Here is an 18,499-nt window from a genome sequence, read left to right on the forward strand (position 1 = left end):
TCCTGGAGGAGATGGCATTTGAGCTGAACAAGGAAGGCAAGAAGATTTGGGATGGTGGAAGAGAGAGAGAGGGAAAAAAGGCACTTTTGGTAGAACAAATGCCACGAGCAAAGGCCTGGAGGCTGGAAAGCATGGGCATGTGGCAAAAGGGAAGAGAAGCAGAAGCCGCTGACATAGGCAATGGAGGATGAGGCCACATGATGACATGGGAGGAGGGGAAGAGGCCCCAAGGAAAGGAAACTTTTACTTAGTGAATGTTTGGTCCATGCTAGGCACTTCACACACACAAGTTCATTTAATCCCTGGAAAGGCCAATGAGGTAGATTTTAGGATGCCCCATTTTACAGATGAGGAAACTGAGGCATAGATCAGAGAAGTAACTTGCTCAAGGGTAAGGGGAAGAACTGGATTTGAATTTAGATCATCTGATTATCTCCTCCCTGATGGGAGTGCCTTTCCCTGATTTGTGATTGGAGGGGGGCATGTTGGTGGAGCACATGCAGGAAACTAGGGGCTGGGGTTCCAGACACCCAAAGATGTTTGCTCCTCTCCACTCTCTTGCGGCCTGACAGCACATGACCCAGAAGTCTCCCTCTGTTCAGCTGCATGGTCCTGGAACCTCTCTGGCCACAGAGCACAATAGTTTTAATGACTTATGGGAGAAGCTGAGAGATCTCTTACTCACCCATTACACAGATATGGAACCTGAGGCTCAGAGAGGAAAAAGAACTTCTGTGATGATGCACACCGAGCTAGGTTCAGTGTGGCTTTCTTTCTGGCCCCTGCCTGGGCTCCCATCTGATTGCTGGAAACGGATGCTACAAACATCAGGCCTGAGCCCTAGCCACAGAGGGTAACAGAGGGTTTACTTGGTCCCCCTTGGCCAGCCCAGGCCTTTGGGAAATGTGTTTGAATTTTATTTCCCAGTGAGGCATGTCCCCAGGGATAGGGTGAGTGTTTGAGCTGCAGGCAGAGTGCTGGGGCCTGTTTGAGGAAAGAAGGGAGGCTTAGCAGGACTTGCCCCACAGGCTTTCAGGAGACCTTTGGGAGACTCACCAGGGAAGATGGAAGGGTAGGGGGGTCACCCAGTTGTTCCAGCAGACCTGGATCACCTCTGGACTTTCAGCTCTGCTGCAGTCCTGCATCTGGCACAGGAAGCCACGTTTCCCTTTCTCGGCCCCTTGGCCGGCTCTTCTGGAAAGCAGGGGACCCTGGCTTGGGAGACTTGGGCATGGGGGAGCCACCTCCACCCAGGACTGAGCCCAGTTCTGTCAGGCTTCACACTATGGGATCTTCTCTGCCACACAGTCCTGACAGTGGTCGCTGTTACTATTCCTAAAAAAAAAAACAAACCAAAAACCAAAAACCAAAAACCAAAAAACCCTGAGACTCAGAGAAAAGAAGGACTTACACAAGTTCACCAAGTTTGAGCAGGGCCTCAAGCCCAGGACAGAGTGACACCAAAGCATTTGACCACAGCACCCATGACTGCCCTGACCCAACCCACTGGCCAACCCCAATGGCTCCTTCTGTCACTTCCCCAGCTATTGATTTATCCATGGCCTCTGTGCATCTCTCGGAGCTTCTGCTTCTGCCCAGACCCCCTCCCTAAGACCCAGGATGTTGGCTGCAAGCCTCTGGCTTTGTGTTAGCACCACCACCACACACCCCCCACTTTCCCCTCTGACCCTCACCACTTACCTGTGCATCTTCCCCACGCACCAGGAGCTGCTACACCAGGGCAAGTACAGGGTGGGGTCCAAGCCTTTGTGAGGCCCAGTGCCCGGCTGGGGAGGCCACTCAGTAAACGTGTTGTCTGTGAGTGGACCCCTGCGAGGACAGACACCACTCCCATGGGAAAACTGAGTGTGAGCAGGGGACAGTGACCTGCCTGGGTCACCTGCGATCTCCAGGCAGAGAAACGACTGCCCAGGCCTCTTGCTGTCCAGACTCAGGTTCCCTCCACAGGATGACCTGAGCTTAACAGGGCTCCCCCGTCTGCCTGTGGGCCCACAGCCCAGCACCCCGGGCCACTGCTCTCCCCGCCAGGCGGCCTGTCACCCAGAGGTCGGCCAAGCCAGCTGCTGTGCAGACACCAGGAATGTGCTTTAGTGGGAACAGAACAGGAGAAGATTACCAAAGATTACTGTAGTCCGATTTCTAGGGCTCCCTGCCGTGGGGGCGCCTTATTTCTGCTAGGGATTTTTTTTTTTTTTACCAGAGCCAGTTCCTTAATCCTTCTCAGGGTATGGCTGGGACTTCGTAATGAGCTGTAACAGCCGGAGTATTTGGTTCTGTGATCAGGGAAGGACGGTTGATTCTTAAATGAGCTTTCTTGATGGCCAAGCTCAGCTCTGGCCAAGGAGTTGGGGGCGGGGGGAGAGCAGGGCTCCAGGACCTGAACAACAGCAGTGCTCACACAGGACCAGAGGCCAGAGCCCCCTTCAAACCGATGGAGCCACAGAGGCCCAGGGAGGCTGTGAGGTTAGGGGTAGCACAATTCCACATGCAGCGGGACAGTGGCCGCAGCGGGGTGGAGGCATGGAGAGGGGGCCACCTCCCAGGAGCCTGGGCTAGCCATCAGGCACCTGGGGACCTCAGAACCGGGCCATCCCCACTGGGAAGGTTCCCTTCAGGAGGAGAGGTTGTGTGGGACCCGGCCAGCATCAGCATCGGTCTAGTTTGTAAGGAAGCAGCTGCTGAGGGGATGGTCTGAGAAAAGGAAACAGCAGGAGTAAAAGCGTGGAGGCTTTGTTCCGTCTGTTCCCCAGAAGCAGGCTCTTAGCTGCGGATGGGACCATGTGCAAGTGATTTATCCAGGAAGTATTCCCAGAATGAGCCTGGAAAGGAGGGGGACACAGGAGAAAGGAGGGGAGGAAGGTAAATGGTGCCATTTCTGTCCTAATGCGGAGGGCTCCGGTGGTAGTTTGTCTCTGGAGTGTAAGCTACATCTCAGGGTCGTTGAAACCCCAGGCAAGGGAGCTGGGCTTCTATTCCCTGCATACGGTCAGTCAGCACCATCCAAGGAGATCTGGGCCGAGTATAGCTTCCTGGAGGAGGGGGCGGCCTGGCCTGGCCCGGCTCTGTGATGCAGAGCAGGACAGGCAGATTCTGCTGAGGGAAAGGATTTGAGCAGGACCTGAGGGAGGAGCTCAGGCACACTGCTGGAAGGCCAAGGTTGTCACGTTCTACCTGGATGAGCACCAAGGCCCTATCCCTGATTTAAGACAGGCCAGGGAGATTTTAAAAAAAGGGGTGGGGGGCACCTGGGTGGCTCAGTCGGTTAAGTGTCTGACTTCGGCTCAGGTCACGATCTTGCGGTTCATGGGTTCAAGCCCCACATCAGGCTTTGTGCTGACAGTTCAGAGCCTGGAGCCTGCTTCAGATTCTGTGTCCCCCTCTCTCTCTGCCCCTCCCCTGCTCGCTCCCTGTCTCTGTCTCAAAAATAAATAAATGACGAGGAGGAACATGGAGCTCGGAGGGATGAGTCAGCTCCCTACAGGCTGTGTGTGGAGTTCATTCAACTATTTCAGCAGAAGTCCCATAAACCACCTCTGGAAATCCGTCTCCTCTGCTGCTGTTTGGGCTGAAAACCCTGATCTGGGACGAGAAGGGATAAATAGCTCAGGAGAAGTAGAATGCTCATATTCAGTTAAAACTGTTCAGAAATGAGTTACTGGCCTGGCTTGGGGCCCAAGAGGCTGCAGGCTACATACACCCTGAGAGGAGACCAGGGCCTGGACGAGCTGGGCGTCAGGTTGGCACCCAAAGGGCAGAGCCACGATTGACTGTGGATAGCCCAGGAAGGTGGATGTGTATTAGTGGCAACTCCTACCCCTTTAGTTGACCCCCATTCCCTTCCCACCCCGCCTCTCTCAGAGCCCCACCTGGACCTCCTGGACTCCAGCCTCCCTTCCTCCACTTAAATTTCTCGGAGTTGCCAGAGGGTGTCCTCTGGAAAGCAAATCTGGTCCTGTCCCTTCTCTGCCTGCCACCTTCCATGGCTCCCCATTGCCCTCAGGAGAAAGACCAAAGCCCCAGGGTTCTGTGTCCTTCCTGGAGACTAAGATGCTTAACCTGCAGGGCTGACAGCAGGAACCTTTGGCCCGAAATCAGGAGTTCCAGCAGCTCCCAGACCGCAGGCAGCAGCCCAGCTGTCTGGGAAGCAGGGAGGAGCTGCCCCAGGGCCTCCCTCTCCGCTTTGCCTCTGTAATTAATTTATGGAAAGCATCTAAACTGGAAGTCAACCCAGTCCTGCAAATCTCGTCTAATCTTCTGCCTCCACCGGAGGGAGCAGCGCCCTGGGGGGTGGAGCTTTTCTTCCAGTGATTACATTTAGTTTTATTGGGAGGGGAGGAGGCAAGTCTTTAAAGTCTTATTTCTGCAATCACCTGCGGAATGAGGAGACTCCTGGGTGGTAGTTGGTGAGGCCACAGGGGAACTTGCATCCTCAGGAGGGGCTTGGGCGGCAGACTCTGGCTCAACAAACTCTGGCTCTACCTTTATGCCCACGTAGGATCGCCTCCACTGCGTCCACCCTGGTCCAAATTCCATCATCTCTGCGGTGGCTTCCTGACCACCTGACCCTGCCTGGGGCCTCTTACAGGCAGCCAGGGTATGGTGGCACTCCTCTGAGAAGCCGCCCAGGGTTCCTGTGTCCCTGGGGGTCACACCGGAGCCCCACCCCAGTCCACACAGCCCACACAATTGCCTCTGCCTGCACTCCCTCACTTCTCCCACTTCCCTGGAGTCCTTGATGCCTTATACGCTGTCAAGAGGGCTCCTGCTCCTGCTGGACCCCTGCCTGGCACTCTCTTCCCCATCCCCAAAGTCTGCACCCTCACTTTCTACAGATCGCACTCCCAGATCAGCCCTTTGCAGACTTCCCTGACCGTATCCCACCAACCATTTCCTATGCCCCTCATCCTGCCTTATTTATCCCCTTCGCACTCACCCCCAATCTGATATCTTTAGTTTTTGTTTATCGTCCAGTTTCCCTCTATTCTCCACCAGCATGTAAGCTCTGAGAGCATGGGATTTGTTTGTTCACTGACATATCCCTAGTACCAAGAGCAATGCCTGCACATATCAGATGCACGATACATATTTATCAAACGAATGAGTGAAGTGCGTCTGTCATTGGACAGAGAGGGTGGGCAGAGTCCCCCAAGGTGTGCTGGGGGCGTCCCCTCTGGGCGTGTGGAGTCTCCCTAAGTCCCCCGTCCAGGTTCTAAATGGAAGTTCCGGCTGCAGACAGCGGCTGGATCACTCAACAGAACTTGAGTTTCTTTTGGTGCAAACACTAGCCCTTCCGGCACCTCCCAGAACCCCGCCCGCCGACGCTCAGGGAAAGCTTACCCCCTCCCCTCCCTGTCTGACACTTTCCCCCCCCCCACCCCGCCGGTCGGTTTTGGGTGTCAGTGTCAGGCCAACTCCCCAGCATGCACATGAGTCATAGCCAGAGAGCACCCGGAGCGCCTCTTGCGGGGCCTCAGTCACACCCTTCGCCTCACTTAAGCCTCACAACAACCCTCTGAGCCAGTCATTTCACAGACGAGGAAACTGCGGTCAGAGGCCGCAGAAGTGACCTACCCAAGCCCCTCGGTGGTGTCACAAGGCGGAGTGCAGCGGGCTCCTTGGCCCCAAGGCCAGAGCCATCAGAGTCCAGTCCATGTTCAAAACCTGTTTGGAGAATGAAGAAAAGGGCAAACTTGAATTTTGGAGTTCCTGAGTGAGCAATGAAAACCCTGTAAACACAGCATGTGCCAACCCACTGTGGGCTGATCGGGGTGGCCTGTCCATGCTTGGCTGAGCCTGGAGATCGTGACTGCCCTCGTGTGTCATTCGGAGAAAGAAAAGGCAGTACTTGGCCTCCCAGGGGTCCAGGGGACCCAGCTATGGGATGTGAAGAACCCGAATGATGGTGCCCATCCCTGGCCCTCAGCCTCCCCCTGGGCAGAGACAAGGTCCAGAAGGATTGAATGATAAGCTAGAGGTGGGGACAGAGCTGGGAGCAGGACCCTTGCCTCTTAACATCAGTCCTATCCTTGTTCTCAGTCTACCTGCTACATCCATAATGTCTATATCCCTAGGAACTGTGTCTTTGTTTCCTCATGTGTAAAGTGGGGAAATTGTACCAATCTAAGAGAATCAAAGGTTAACTGAGATAACACAAGAAAGTGCCTGGCAGAGAGCAAATTCTTAGTAAGTGGAGCATATGGCTATTAGCTGGTTCCAGGAGGGGCACATACATTGCATTGCCTCTTCCTTCCCTGCCTTACGAACGGGTCTCACAGACCCGGAGCTGCAGATTTGGTAGATAGAAGAACATTTATTTGTTTCAGGGAGAAACAATTAAAATAAAAGTGCCCAAATGGTGGAGATGATGTGGCAAAACTAGCACAGTGTGGGAGCATTTTGTAAGCATCTTCATTTAATTTTAGAGAAAGAGGGAGTGTGTGGGGCAGGGAAGGGGGTGCGCAGAGAGAGAGAATCTCAAGCAGTCTCCCCAGTCAGGGCAGCGCCTGATGTGGGGCTCGATCTCACAACCGTGAGATCCTGACCTGAGCCGCCATCGAGAATTAGACGCTTAACCAACGGAGCCACCCAGGTGCCCCACGCAAGCATTTTAAATGTGCAAAGCAAATACCTTATGAAATGTTGACTACAAACAAAGGCTCATTTTGTCTGAATTCTCCCACCTTTCAAAACGTACGTCAAGAAACAAATAATTTTGCAGCTGTCCAGCTAAGCGAGCTGTCAACTGGATTTACAATATTGCCAGGTGGGGCATTTTTTAAACCGGCAAACAAATATCCATGCCTCCTTTCATCTTTTGTCAGGACCAGCCTCGAACTTGGTGCATTTGTTGCTGTTGTTTTTCAATGAAAGGGAAACTGAGGCGCCAGGGCCTTGGGACTCATGCAGGAGACCACCTTGCTGGCCAAGGAAGAGCGGATGGAAGGCCCTTGTTTGACCTTCTTCTGGGAGGTGGGGGCCGGCAGGTTGTGCTGCACTTCCTGAGGCAGTAGACAGCGTGGGGGTGCAGGTGAGCATAAGACCTGTGACAGATCCTCTTGTCGCAGTTGCATTTCTGGGCCAGCTGGCAGAGATGACGGTGACACCGGAGATGATGTTGACGACGGAGACGATGCCACCCCACAGGCGCGCCAAGCGCAGGGTGGACTCTTTGTGGGTAGTGCAGTCTGCCAGAGTGCGGCCATCTTCCAGTTGTCTGTCCACAAAAATCAGATGCTGCTGGTCAGGCGGGATGCCCTCTTTGCCTTGGACGTTGGCTTTGACATCCTCAGTGGTGGCCCTGCGCTCAACGTGGAGGGCGATGGTCTTGCCCGTCGGGGTCTCCACAAAGATCTGCATCTCTGCGTCTGCCACAGGCAGCTGCCCCCAAACTGCTCCGCCGTCTTTCAAATTTGGTGCATTTCGAACGATGCGGTAGCCGGAGTAGACCCTTCTTGGCATAAGACGTAGTGGTTCTATACGCACCTACGTGTCACCAGGGCCAACCATTTGGGAAACAGCACTTTGACAAAACACACCCAGAACCATAAGGGCCCCTTACGCACTTTGACTAGTTATTTATCCTAATGAAATAATGCTTAAAAAGCAAAGCAAAATTTGAACACGTAAGGGTGCTACTCACAGGGTTGTGTGTAGTTCAAGAAAAGGTAAACACACTCAATTTAGAACAGTAGGGGGATGATCTAGTAAATACACTTGAGTCCTTCATGATCCTTCGGCCAACAAAAATGATCATTTTGAAGACCACAGGATGATGTTTACATTCAAAGGTTTCATATTGAAGGAGAAAATGGGAAACTGCAGAGATTCTGGTCTCTAACTGTCAGGGCGGTTTTCTTTGCTTGATTTTTGGTCCTTACAACAGCGCTGAAGGAGACAATACAGGGCTGTTATTTCTTCTCCCGTAGAGACACCCCACATCAAGCCTCCAGCCTTGGGGGTGAGAACGCAAAGCCCCTTTGCTGAGGCAGTCCCCAGCTACCAGGTGAGGACAGTGCAAGACAAAACACCCCGTTCTCACTCACTCTTCCCCATCTCATGCAGGGGAGGTGGTGCTGGGCGGCCCCTTCCTCCCTCTCAGGCTGGGGTTTCCCCCAGGCAGATCTGGAAGACCCCCAGTCCCAGGCCCCAGCCTGCTCTGAGCTGGCTTATAGGAAGCCCCTTCTACATACTTGACCCATGAGGTCATGTGGGAAAACCCTTAGAAACTCTAATACCCACTGCAGGTGTTTGTTGTTCCTATTACTAAAAAAAAAAAAAAAAAAAAGCTGTAATGTGAAATTTTTCCATCATGCAAAAATTGTTGCTCATCATATAACAAACGCTCCCATCTCCATAGCCCAGCTTAGAAGATAAAACCTCACAGGGACACTTGAAGGTTCCTCGCACTCCTTTCCTGATCCAGTGCCCCACCTCTGTCACAGAGGTAAACCAAGCCAGAATTGAGTGTTTATCCACAAATGTTAAGTTGTATTGTTTTGCATGCTTTTAAACTTTGAATATGTGGTTTCCGACCATCTAGCATTCATTCAACAAGTTCACTCAACAAATATTTATTGAGCACCTGCTATATGTTAGGTACCACTCAAAGCCCTGGGAATATCAGTCAACAGAACAGACAAGATCACGGTTCTCATGATGTGTACATTCCCTTGGGGTACCCCAAACAGTAAGCAAAATTTATGAATTATAGGTGAATTCTATAATATGGTAGGATCAGAGGTGCAAAGGAGAAAAATAAAGTCAGAGAGGTGAATGTTGCAACTTTCAGTAGAATCATATCCTTCTATATCTTGCTTATTTACTCAGTCTTACAGTTTTCATTTTTATGAATGCACCAATTTCATTTATTCCCTTGTTAGTAAACATTTAAGATTTCTTTTTCTGTCATTATAAACAATATTGGCATAAGCATTCTTATAAATGTCTCTTTGTGTGCACTCGGAAGATCTTCGGGAGCACGTACCTGGCATAGAATTCAGGTACCTTGTATAGAATCGCTGGATCCAGGGCATCTTCGACTTAACTTAGCCAGGTGGTGCCATTGGCTCCCCACGGTGGTCATACCAGTGACTCTCGCCACCGATGTGTGGGTGTTCTGGTTACTCCATCTCTTCTCCACTATTTGGTGGTGTCAGATTTTTAAAAATACTTGCTAACCTGGTAAGTATAAAATGCTGTATTTTTGTTTAAGTCTAAATTTCCCAGATGGCTATGAAGGTTGAACATATTTTCCTAAGTTTACTTACCATCTGTGTTTCTCTTCAATAACAAGGAATGTCACTGGCTTTTGCCCATTGATTTTATATCTAGTGATGTTGCTAGCTAGCAATTGGTCTATAGCTTCCTTTGGGTTTTCTAGATAGACAATCATAACATTTACAAATAATGAGTTTCTCTCTTTCTTTTCAAATGTATAATACCATTGATTTATTTTTAAATTTTTATTAATTTATTTAAAAACTGATGCCATTAAATATATTAATTTATTTGAGAAAAATAAATTTAAAAATACAAGGCTGAATTAAAAAGGTAACAGTGAGCATCCTTATCGTTTCCTGATTTTAAAGGAAATGTTTCAGGGTACCTGACTGGCTTAGTCAGTAGAGGATGTGACTCTTGATCTCAGGGTTGTGGGTTTGAGCCCCACGTTGGGTGTAGAGATTACCTAGAAATAAAATATTATAAAATATTTAAAAAAGGAAATACTTCTATTGTTTACATATCAAGTAATATTTCCTTTACTTTTTTTTTACATTAAGGAAATTTTCTTCTATTTAAATCTGCTTAGAGGTTTATCATCAGTCAGTACAGGCATACCTTGTTTCATTGCTCTATTGCAATACACAGCTTTATTGCAGTTCACAGATACCGTGTTTCATAGAAATTGAAGGTTTGTCCCAACCCTGTGTCAAGCAAGTCTATTGGTGCCATTTTGCAACAGCATCTGCTCACTTTGTGTCTTTGTGTCACATTTTGGTAATTCTTGCAATATTTCAAACTTTTCTATTACTATTTTATTTGTTATAGTGATCTGTGATCAGTGATAATGACTTACTGAAAGTTCAGATGATGGTTAGCATTTTTAGCAATAAAGTATTTTTATTTAAAAATTTTAAAAAATATTTATTTGTATTTGGGGTGGGGGGGGGGGAGACAGTGTGCAAGTGGAGATGAGACAGAATCTGAAGCAGGCTCCAGGCTTCAAAGCATCAGCACAAAGCCCAATGCGGGGCTTGGACCCATGAATTGCGAGATCATGACCTGAGCCGAAGTCAGACACTTAACAGACTGAGCCACCCAGGCACCCCAGAAATAAAGTATTTTTAAATTAAGTTATATGCATTATCTTTTTAGACATAATGTTACTGCATACTTAGTAGACTACAGTGTAGTGTAAACACAACTTTTATATGCACTGGAAAACCAAAGAATTAATTTGACTCATTTTATTGTGATATTGGCTTTATTGTGGTGGTCTGGAACCAAATCCACAATATCTCCCAAATATACCTGTATATACTTTCACCAAATACCTTTCTGCATCTATTTAGATGGTCGTATGGTTTTTCTTCTTTAAGCTATTACCTTTATATATTTATATAATTTACAAAGGTAAATTACCTTTATAGATGTTCTAATATTAACCTAGTTTTGTATCCCTGGGATAAACTCAACTTGGTTATGGTATGGTATCTTTTTTATACACAGTTGCCTTATTTTAATAATATGTTATTTAGGATTACTACATCTACATTCATGAGTTACATTGGACTGTAATTTTCCTTTCTCATGCTTTAGTTGTCTAATTTTGGTATGAAGATTATACTGGCCTCAAAGAATAAATTTGGGAGTATTCCTTATTTTTCTATTCTGTGAAAGAATAGAATATTCCTTGAAGTGTTGGTAGAATTCACCTATAAAACCATCTGGGCCTTGAGTTTTCTTTGCAGGGAAGTTTTTAATTATCGTTTCAATTTCTTTCATAGTTTTAAGACTATTAAGAATATTTTTTCCAATTTTGGTGGCAGTTTATTTCTACTAAGATTTCAAATTTGTTGGCATAAAGTCTTTGATAGTATTTTTTTATCTTTTTTATTTTAATTATAATCTTATTTGAGGGGCGCCTGGGTGGCTCAGTCGGTTAAGTGTCCGACTTCAGCCCAGGTCATGATCTCACGGTCTGTGAGTTCGAGCCCCGCGTCGGGCTCTGTGCTGACAGCTCAGAGCCTGGAGCCTGTTTCAGAGTCTGTGTCTCCCTCTCTCTCTGTCCCGTTCATGCTCTGTCTCTCTTTGTCTCAAAAATAAATAAACTTAAAAAAATTAAAAAAAAATTATAATCTTATTTGAGAATATAGCTACGTGAAAAGACAAAATCTTCAGATATTTGGCTGTCTTTATCTTATCTTTTAAACCTCCTCTTTATCTATAGTCATGTTATTCTTTTCATTTATGATGTTACTTCTGTTTCTTTTCCTTGATCAGTCTTTCCCAAGATGTGTCTGTCTGCTCAATGCAGAGAATCGACTCTTGCCTTTGTTGGTCTCTATTGCATTTTTGGTTTTTATTTTGTTGATTCCATTTTGTTTTTTAGCATCTCCTTGCTTATATTGTTTCTTAGGTTGGACACTTAGGTCATTAATTTGCTCTGAGGGTATTTGCCTCTGGTTGAACAACAGCTGGTCTCGAGGGCACTGTGTATGGGGGACCCTCCACACAAAGGAGGCCTCCAAAGGCCCACCCTTGGCGTAATCTTCTTTCTTCCCCAAACTCTGGTAGAATGATTTAAAAAGAAAAAAACCCGTGAGGAAGAGAACAATAGAGGGATCATCAGCCACAGCACTTCGGAAGTTGGAAAGTAGATGGATTTAACAGGCCCAAGAAACCAAATCCCAAACTTGAAAAAGAAGCTGAATTGTACCACAGACCAGGAAGTGGCCCGGGAGCCAGGCATGCCAGTTGTCTCAGAGCTGGGAACTGGGGTTAATAGGGGGTGGGGGAACAGAGGAAAGATCCTATGTGTTTGCAGAGAACACGTAGATTGTAGGCAAAGGATTATGGCTCAAAATGGCATTGGATTTTTCAAAAAACATCAGTGGAAGCCAGAACACGATGGAGTCCAACATTTGTCCAACATTTTGAAAGAAAGAGTTTGTGGTTAAATTGGTGAGATATATTAGCAAACTAAGTCAATGACAAGAACAAGTTAGTTATTGATTCCAGAGGAAAAAACATAGTATCCTTTACAGCTCATTAAATGACCATAGATTCACAGTCATACTTAGGCAAATAACTAATACTGATCTGATCAGAATTACAAATCACTGTACTGGGAGGCTGACGATGGACGCAGGAAGAGGTATGTGCATGTTTTGTGGGGTGTGTGTGTAAGGGCAGGGGGTTGGAGAGAGACCAAATTCTCCCTTTCCATGATGAGAAATCATTAGGTAATGCCCAAACCTGAAAAATCAAGAAGTAGCAAACAAATGTTATTTAGAGAAAATACTGTAAATAACAAAAGAACTGAAAGCAGCATTTCTGGGACTGGGAAAGAGATGGGGGAAGGTTGGCAGTGGGGGTGGGGTGGGGCTGCAGGGAATTGCTAATTTCCATAATAAGCCATGTAGAATTCTTCAAATTTTAAAATTATGTGCACGTATAACTTTCAACAAAACTAACTAAAAAAAAAAAAACAAAACCCATGATTTGCAGCCTCATACATATGTATATCTTTAAGATCTCTTCATGCCAAGCCCCCCCCCCCCCCCCCCCCATTGATTCCAGAAGTGGCACTGCTGGGTCAGCAGGCATTGTGGATTTAAGATCTCAGCCACAGCGCTGAAACACCTTTATCTTGCAAACACCATTATCAATTTTCAGATCTTTGCCCATTTGGTGGTTAAAAAAAAAGCCATCATACTGGAATTTTGATTTGCATTTCTTTGACTACCGAATAGTTTTATATTTAGCCATTTTTTAGTTCTTCTTTAATTTCCTGTTACGGTTCTTTGTCCGTTTTTATCTTGGAGTGTTCATCTTTTTCACTATTGATTTGTAAGGGCTCTTAAAATAGTAAGCCTACTAATTCTTTATCACACATATTACAAATATCCCTCCCCACCCCTCTGTAGGTCCTTCTGCTTTTAATTTTCTTTTTGATGTGAGGGATTTTTCATTTTTATATAATTGAGCCTATCTTTTATGCTTTTTGCCTTTGGGGTCACTGCTGAAAAGTCCGTGCTCATCCATAAGCTATTACAAACACAGCATTTCTTGTAATTTCATCTAGTATATATTTCATTACTTCTAAGTTTTTCACATTTTAAATCTCTGAAATCGGGGTGCCTTTATAATCACTGGGGCTCAGGTGGTAGTCACACATCAGAATGTGCAGAAAGTGTCCATGACTTGTAAAAAAATGTCTTGGAGGGGCACCTGGGTGGCTCATTCAGTTAAGCATCTGATTCTTGATTTCAGCTTAGGTCATGATCTCATGGTTCTTGGGATCAAGCCCCATATCGGGCTCTGTGTTGACAGTGTGGGGAGGTTGCTTGGGATTCTCTCTCTCTCTCTCTCTCTCTCTCTCTCTTTCTCTCTGCCCCTTCCCTGCTCCCTTGTGCACTCATGTTCTCTCTCTGTCTCTCTCTCTCTCTCAAAACTAAATAAGCATTAAAAAAAGAAAAATTGGGGAGGCAAGAGTGAAACACTCTTAGCTGTATTTTTCACCTGTTTCCTTTTTTCTCCAGGGCAGAGAAGTAGACTATACCTCCCAGGCCTTCTTGCTGTTAGGGGTGTCGTGGCTGGGTCCTAGCCATTGGATTGTGGGGGAAAGTGATGTATTGGGCTTCTCTGCTGGGCCCATCAAACTCCCCATAGGATTCTTTCCTGTCTTTATTTGGTTTGCCAGTAGAGGCTGTAGCAGGGGTGTTAGGCAATGGCAGAGCCAGAAGGCAGAGAGAGTTTCAGTCCCCAGGAGGCAACATGGGAGGTGCCTGCTGACCAGGAATCCTCATCCTCTTTGTGTGAATTAGTAATAAACTGTTACTGTGTTAAGCCTTTGAGATTTGGGTTTTTGTTTGTTATAGCAGCTAGTATTGCTGATTCCTAACTGACAACCCTTGTCTTAATTCTGACTCGAATCTGAATCACTTTAGACTAGAGCTTAGTGTTTATCATTGAGTGTAATTATGATGTTGATTCTTGATTTTAGATAAATGCACTTTATCTTGTGTTCTTTTTTTTTTTTAATCAAATCTTGGTTTTGAGTTATTCTAAGTGTGTAAAACTAATTGGAAAACTTTTAGTTTTTATCTGAGCTCTGGAAAAGGTTAACTAGCATAGGCATTAGCTGTTACATGAAACTTTGACAAGATTCATCCTGAGAACTTCTTGCATCCTTTTGCAAGAGAAGTGCTTTAACAAGCTTTACTTTTGCTCCTTTTTCAAGTTATTTTTTAAGACTTTATTGCTATTATTTAAAAATTAGTTTTTATTTTAGAAAGAGAACACAGTGGGGGAGGGGGCAGAGAGAGAATCATATATATATATATATATATATATATACACATACATATATATAAATATATATTTATATATATATGTTTATTTATATACATATATATACATATATATACATATATATGTGTGTGTGTATATATATATATATATATATATATATATATATAAATGTTTATTTATTTTTGAGAGAGAGAGAGAGTGTGAGCTGGGAAGGAGCAGAGAGACAGGGAGACAGAGGATCTGAAGCAGGCTCTGCACTGTCAACGCAGAGCCCGATACAGGGATCGAACTCGCTAACCATGAGATCATGACCTGAGCTTAAGTTGGACACTAAACCCACTGAACCACCCAGGTTCCTGACAATCTTTTTTTTTTCTTTATTTATTTTGAGAGAGAGAGCAAACGAGAGAGAGAGAGAGAGAGAGAGAGAGAGAGAGAGAGAATCTCAAGCAGGCTCCACACTGTCAGTGCAGAGCCCAATGCAGGGCTCGATCTCAAGAATGGCGAGATCATGACCTGAGCCAAAATCAAGAGTAGGATGCTTAAATGACGGAGCCACCCAGGCACCCCAAGACTTATTATTTTTTGAAGTTTTAGGTTTACAACAAAATTGAGAGGACAGTAGAGAGTTCCCATATACCTCTTGCCCCCACACATACAAACCTCCCTCATTATCTATATGATTCACCAGTATGGTACACTTTCAACCAAGGATGAGCCTCCACTGACACATCATTATTACCTAAAGTCCACAGTTTACATTAGGGTTCGCTCTTGGTGTTGCACATTCTATGTGTTTGGACAAATGTATAATGACATGCATCTACCATTAGAGTATCATACAGTTATCTTCATTGCCTTAAAAATCCTCTTTGCTCCGCCTATTCATCCCTCCCTACCACCCTCCACCCCCCACCCCCACAACCACTCATCTCTCTACTGCCTCCAGAGTTCTGCCTTTACCACAATGTCATATTGTTGGAATCATACACTATGTAGCTTTTTCAGATTGGCTTCTTTCACTTAGTGATATGCACCAAAGTTTCCTCCTTGTCTTGATAGCTAATTTCTTTTTAGTGCCGAACACTATACCATTGTCTGGATGCACCACAGTTTACTTAGCCATTCACCCACTCAAGGACATCTGTCTGGGTTGCTGTCCGGTTTGGGCAATTCTGAACAAAGCTGCTATAGACATCCATGTGCAGCGTTTTGTGTGGACGTAGGTTTTCAACTCCTTTGGGTAAATACCAAGGAGCTCGAATGCAGGATTGTACGGTAAGAGTATGTTTAGATTTGCAAGCAACTGCCAAACTGTCTTCCAAAGGGGCTGCACCATTTTCCATTCCCGCCAGCAGTGTATGAGGCTTCCTGTTGCCACATCCTCACCAGCATTTGTTGTGGTCAGTGTTCCAGATTTGGGCCATTTTAATCTTGTTGTTGTTGTTGTTGTTGTTTAATTTTTTTTTTTAACGTTTATTTATTTTTGAGACAGAGAGAGACAGACCATGAACAGGGTAGGGGCAGAGAGAGAGGGAGACACAGAATCTGAAACGGGCTCCGGGCTCTGAGCTGTCAGCACAGAGCCCGACATGGGGCTCGAACTCACGGATCATGAGATCATGACCTGAGCCGAAGTCGGACACTTAACGGACACTTAACCGACTGAGCCACCCAGGCGCCCCTCTTGTTGTTGTTTTAACTTGCATTTCCCTGATGACCTATGACGTGGAGCATCTTTCCATATGCTTATTTGCCATCTGTCTGTCTTCTTTGTTGAGGCGTCTGTGAAGGTCTTTGGGCCATGTTTTAATTGGATTGTTTTTTTTCTTATTGTTAAGTTTAAAGATTTTAAAGAGTTCTTTGTATATTTTGGATACAAGTCCTTTATCAGATATGTCTTTTGCAAATCGTTTCTCCCAGTCAGTGGCTGGTCCTCTAAGTCTCTTGATATTGTCTTCCCTAGAGCAGAAGTTTTTGATTTTAATAAAGTCCAGCTTGTCAATTCTTTCTTTCATGGATTGTGCTTCTGGTGTTGTATCTAAAAAGGCATCATAATATCCAAGGTCATCTAGGTTTCCTCTTCCAATTAATTATTTTTCCCTTAGTGGTAAAATATAAATAATAGAAAAAGAAAGTCCTACATAATTCTACTTCTACCAGGGATGAATATTGATAGAATTTGGTGTATATCCTTTCAAATATGCATTTATTTACATAAATGCATTCTCATATTACATATGCATTCTCACATTTATTTACATAAATGGGGCCATTCTCCACATATACCAATTTGCAATCTGCTTTTTGTACTTAATAATATATCATACATATTTTCCAATATAGTATATTTAATTTTTATATATTTATTTTTCATGTTCCAAAAGTAACATATTGTCATTATATAGTTCAAATATTACAGAAATATACAATGCAGAAAGTGAAACTTTTCCAGTTTCTTCATTGGCATCTTTATGCTTTCTACCTCTTTCTGAGTCAATCTTGTAAATATTTACTTTCATAGAAAATTATCCATTTTGTAAACCTTTCAAATCCATTGATGTAATCTTAAAATCTATTCACTTAGCATTAAAAATAAATCCCCACCATGCTTAAGATCTATCACTTTTCTTTGTGTCCATCTGAGGAATTCTCCCCACAGTTCTCTCCACCTTCTCCACCTTCCCACATCAACCTCCTCTTCAAGGTCCTGCTAAAATGTGGCCTCCAAGTTCCTTGGACAGACTTAGTCTCCCCCCACCCCTGCCCTTTCTACAGCATGAAATTTGTACTTCTCACTAATGCACCTCAACACCACTAGAGGCAGCTGGAGGGAGCGGAAAGAATGTGGCCAGAGCTGGGCTTGAGTGTGAGCCTTGCCATTTTCTAACTGGGGACTTGGGCCCTTATTTAACCTATCAGTGCTCTCATCTGTAAAATGGGATAATGATCATAACTACACCCCAAGGGTAAGGTGAGTATCAAATGGCACCCTGTGTGAAAGGTCCCTGGTGCTCATTATTCTATGTGATGTGTGAATGTAGCCTTTGCCAACTCCCAAGGCAGGGTCCAGAGCCAGGGTCTCAGTAGCCCCAGGAAACACTGACTTAAAATCCACAAAGGAAGCCTTGAGAGGCCATGTACACAACCTGGCAGGTGGGTGCAAACCACCCCACGGTTGGTTTTCCCTTCTGTTGGACGAGCCTTAAGGTGCCTGGAGCCAGGAAACTGAGTGAGGGCTGATTTCTCAAACTTTCATGGGCTGCCTCTCTTGACCTCCAGCCCAAAGAGTGGAAGAAGGCCAGAGAGGTGGTGAGTAAATATTGCTTCTGCTCAAAAAATTAAAAACAGAATTACCATATGATTCAGCAATCCCACTTCTTGAGTATATACCCCAAAGAGTTGAAAGCAGGGACTTCAAGAGATGTTTCTATTCATAGCAACTTTATTCACAATAGCCAAAATAGGGACTTAACCCAAGCGTTCCTCAATGGACGAATGGATAAACTAAGTGTGGTATATGTGCACAAAGAATATTGTTCAGCCTTAAAAAGGAAACCTTAAAAAAATTCTGACACAAACTATATAACATGGATGGACCTTGAGAACATGCTAAGTGGAATAAACCAGTCACAAAAGATAAATACTATATGATCCCGGTTATATGAAGTCCCTAGAGTAGGTAAATTCACAAACACAGAAAATGGAACGGCAGTTGCCAGGGCTGTGGGAGGAGGGTTATTGGAGAATTATTATTTAATGGGTACAGAGTTTCAATTTTGCAAGATGGAAAGAGTTCTGGAGACGGATGGCGGTGATGGCTGTACAACACTATGAAAGTAACTTAACGCCACTGAACTAACTACACACCTAAAAATAGTTAAGATGGTAAATTTTCTGTTATGTGTATTTCACCACAATTAAAAAAAAAATGTGTTTGGGG

The 18,499-nt window shown here is 45.2% G+C and overlaps 1 protein-coding gene across 1 annotated transcript; it reads right to left on the bottom strand.

The window, feature by feature from the left end:
• Positions 1 to 1,052: 1,052 nt before the first annotated feature.
• LOC125149853 (ubiquitin-60S ribosomal protein L40-like) lies at positions 1,053 to 7,377 on the bottom strand. The gene is made up of 4 exons (XM_047829013.1): positions 7,141 to 7,377; positions 6,978 to 7,102; positions 1,702 to 1,830; positions 1,053 to 1,194 (listed from the first exon to the last, which is right to left on the bottom strand). The coding sequence occupies exons 1-4, from the start codon at positions 7,375 to 7,377 to the stop codon at positions 1,053 to 1,055; spliced, it is 633 nt and encodes a 210-aa protein (XP_047684969.1).
• Between the last annotated feature and the right edge of the window lie 11,122 nt (positions 7,378 to 18,499).

This window comes from Prionailurus viverrinus, chromosome D4 (genome assembly GCF_022837055.1).
Source record: "Prionailurus viverrinus isolate Anna chromosome D4, UM_Priviv_1.0, whole genome shotgun sequence".
Lineage (NCBI taxonomy): Eukaryota > Metazoa > Chordata > Mammalia > Carnivora > Felidae > Prionailurus > Prionailurus viverrinus.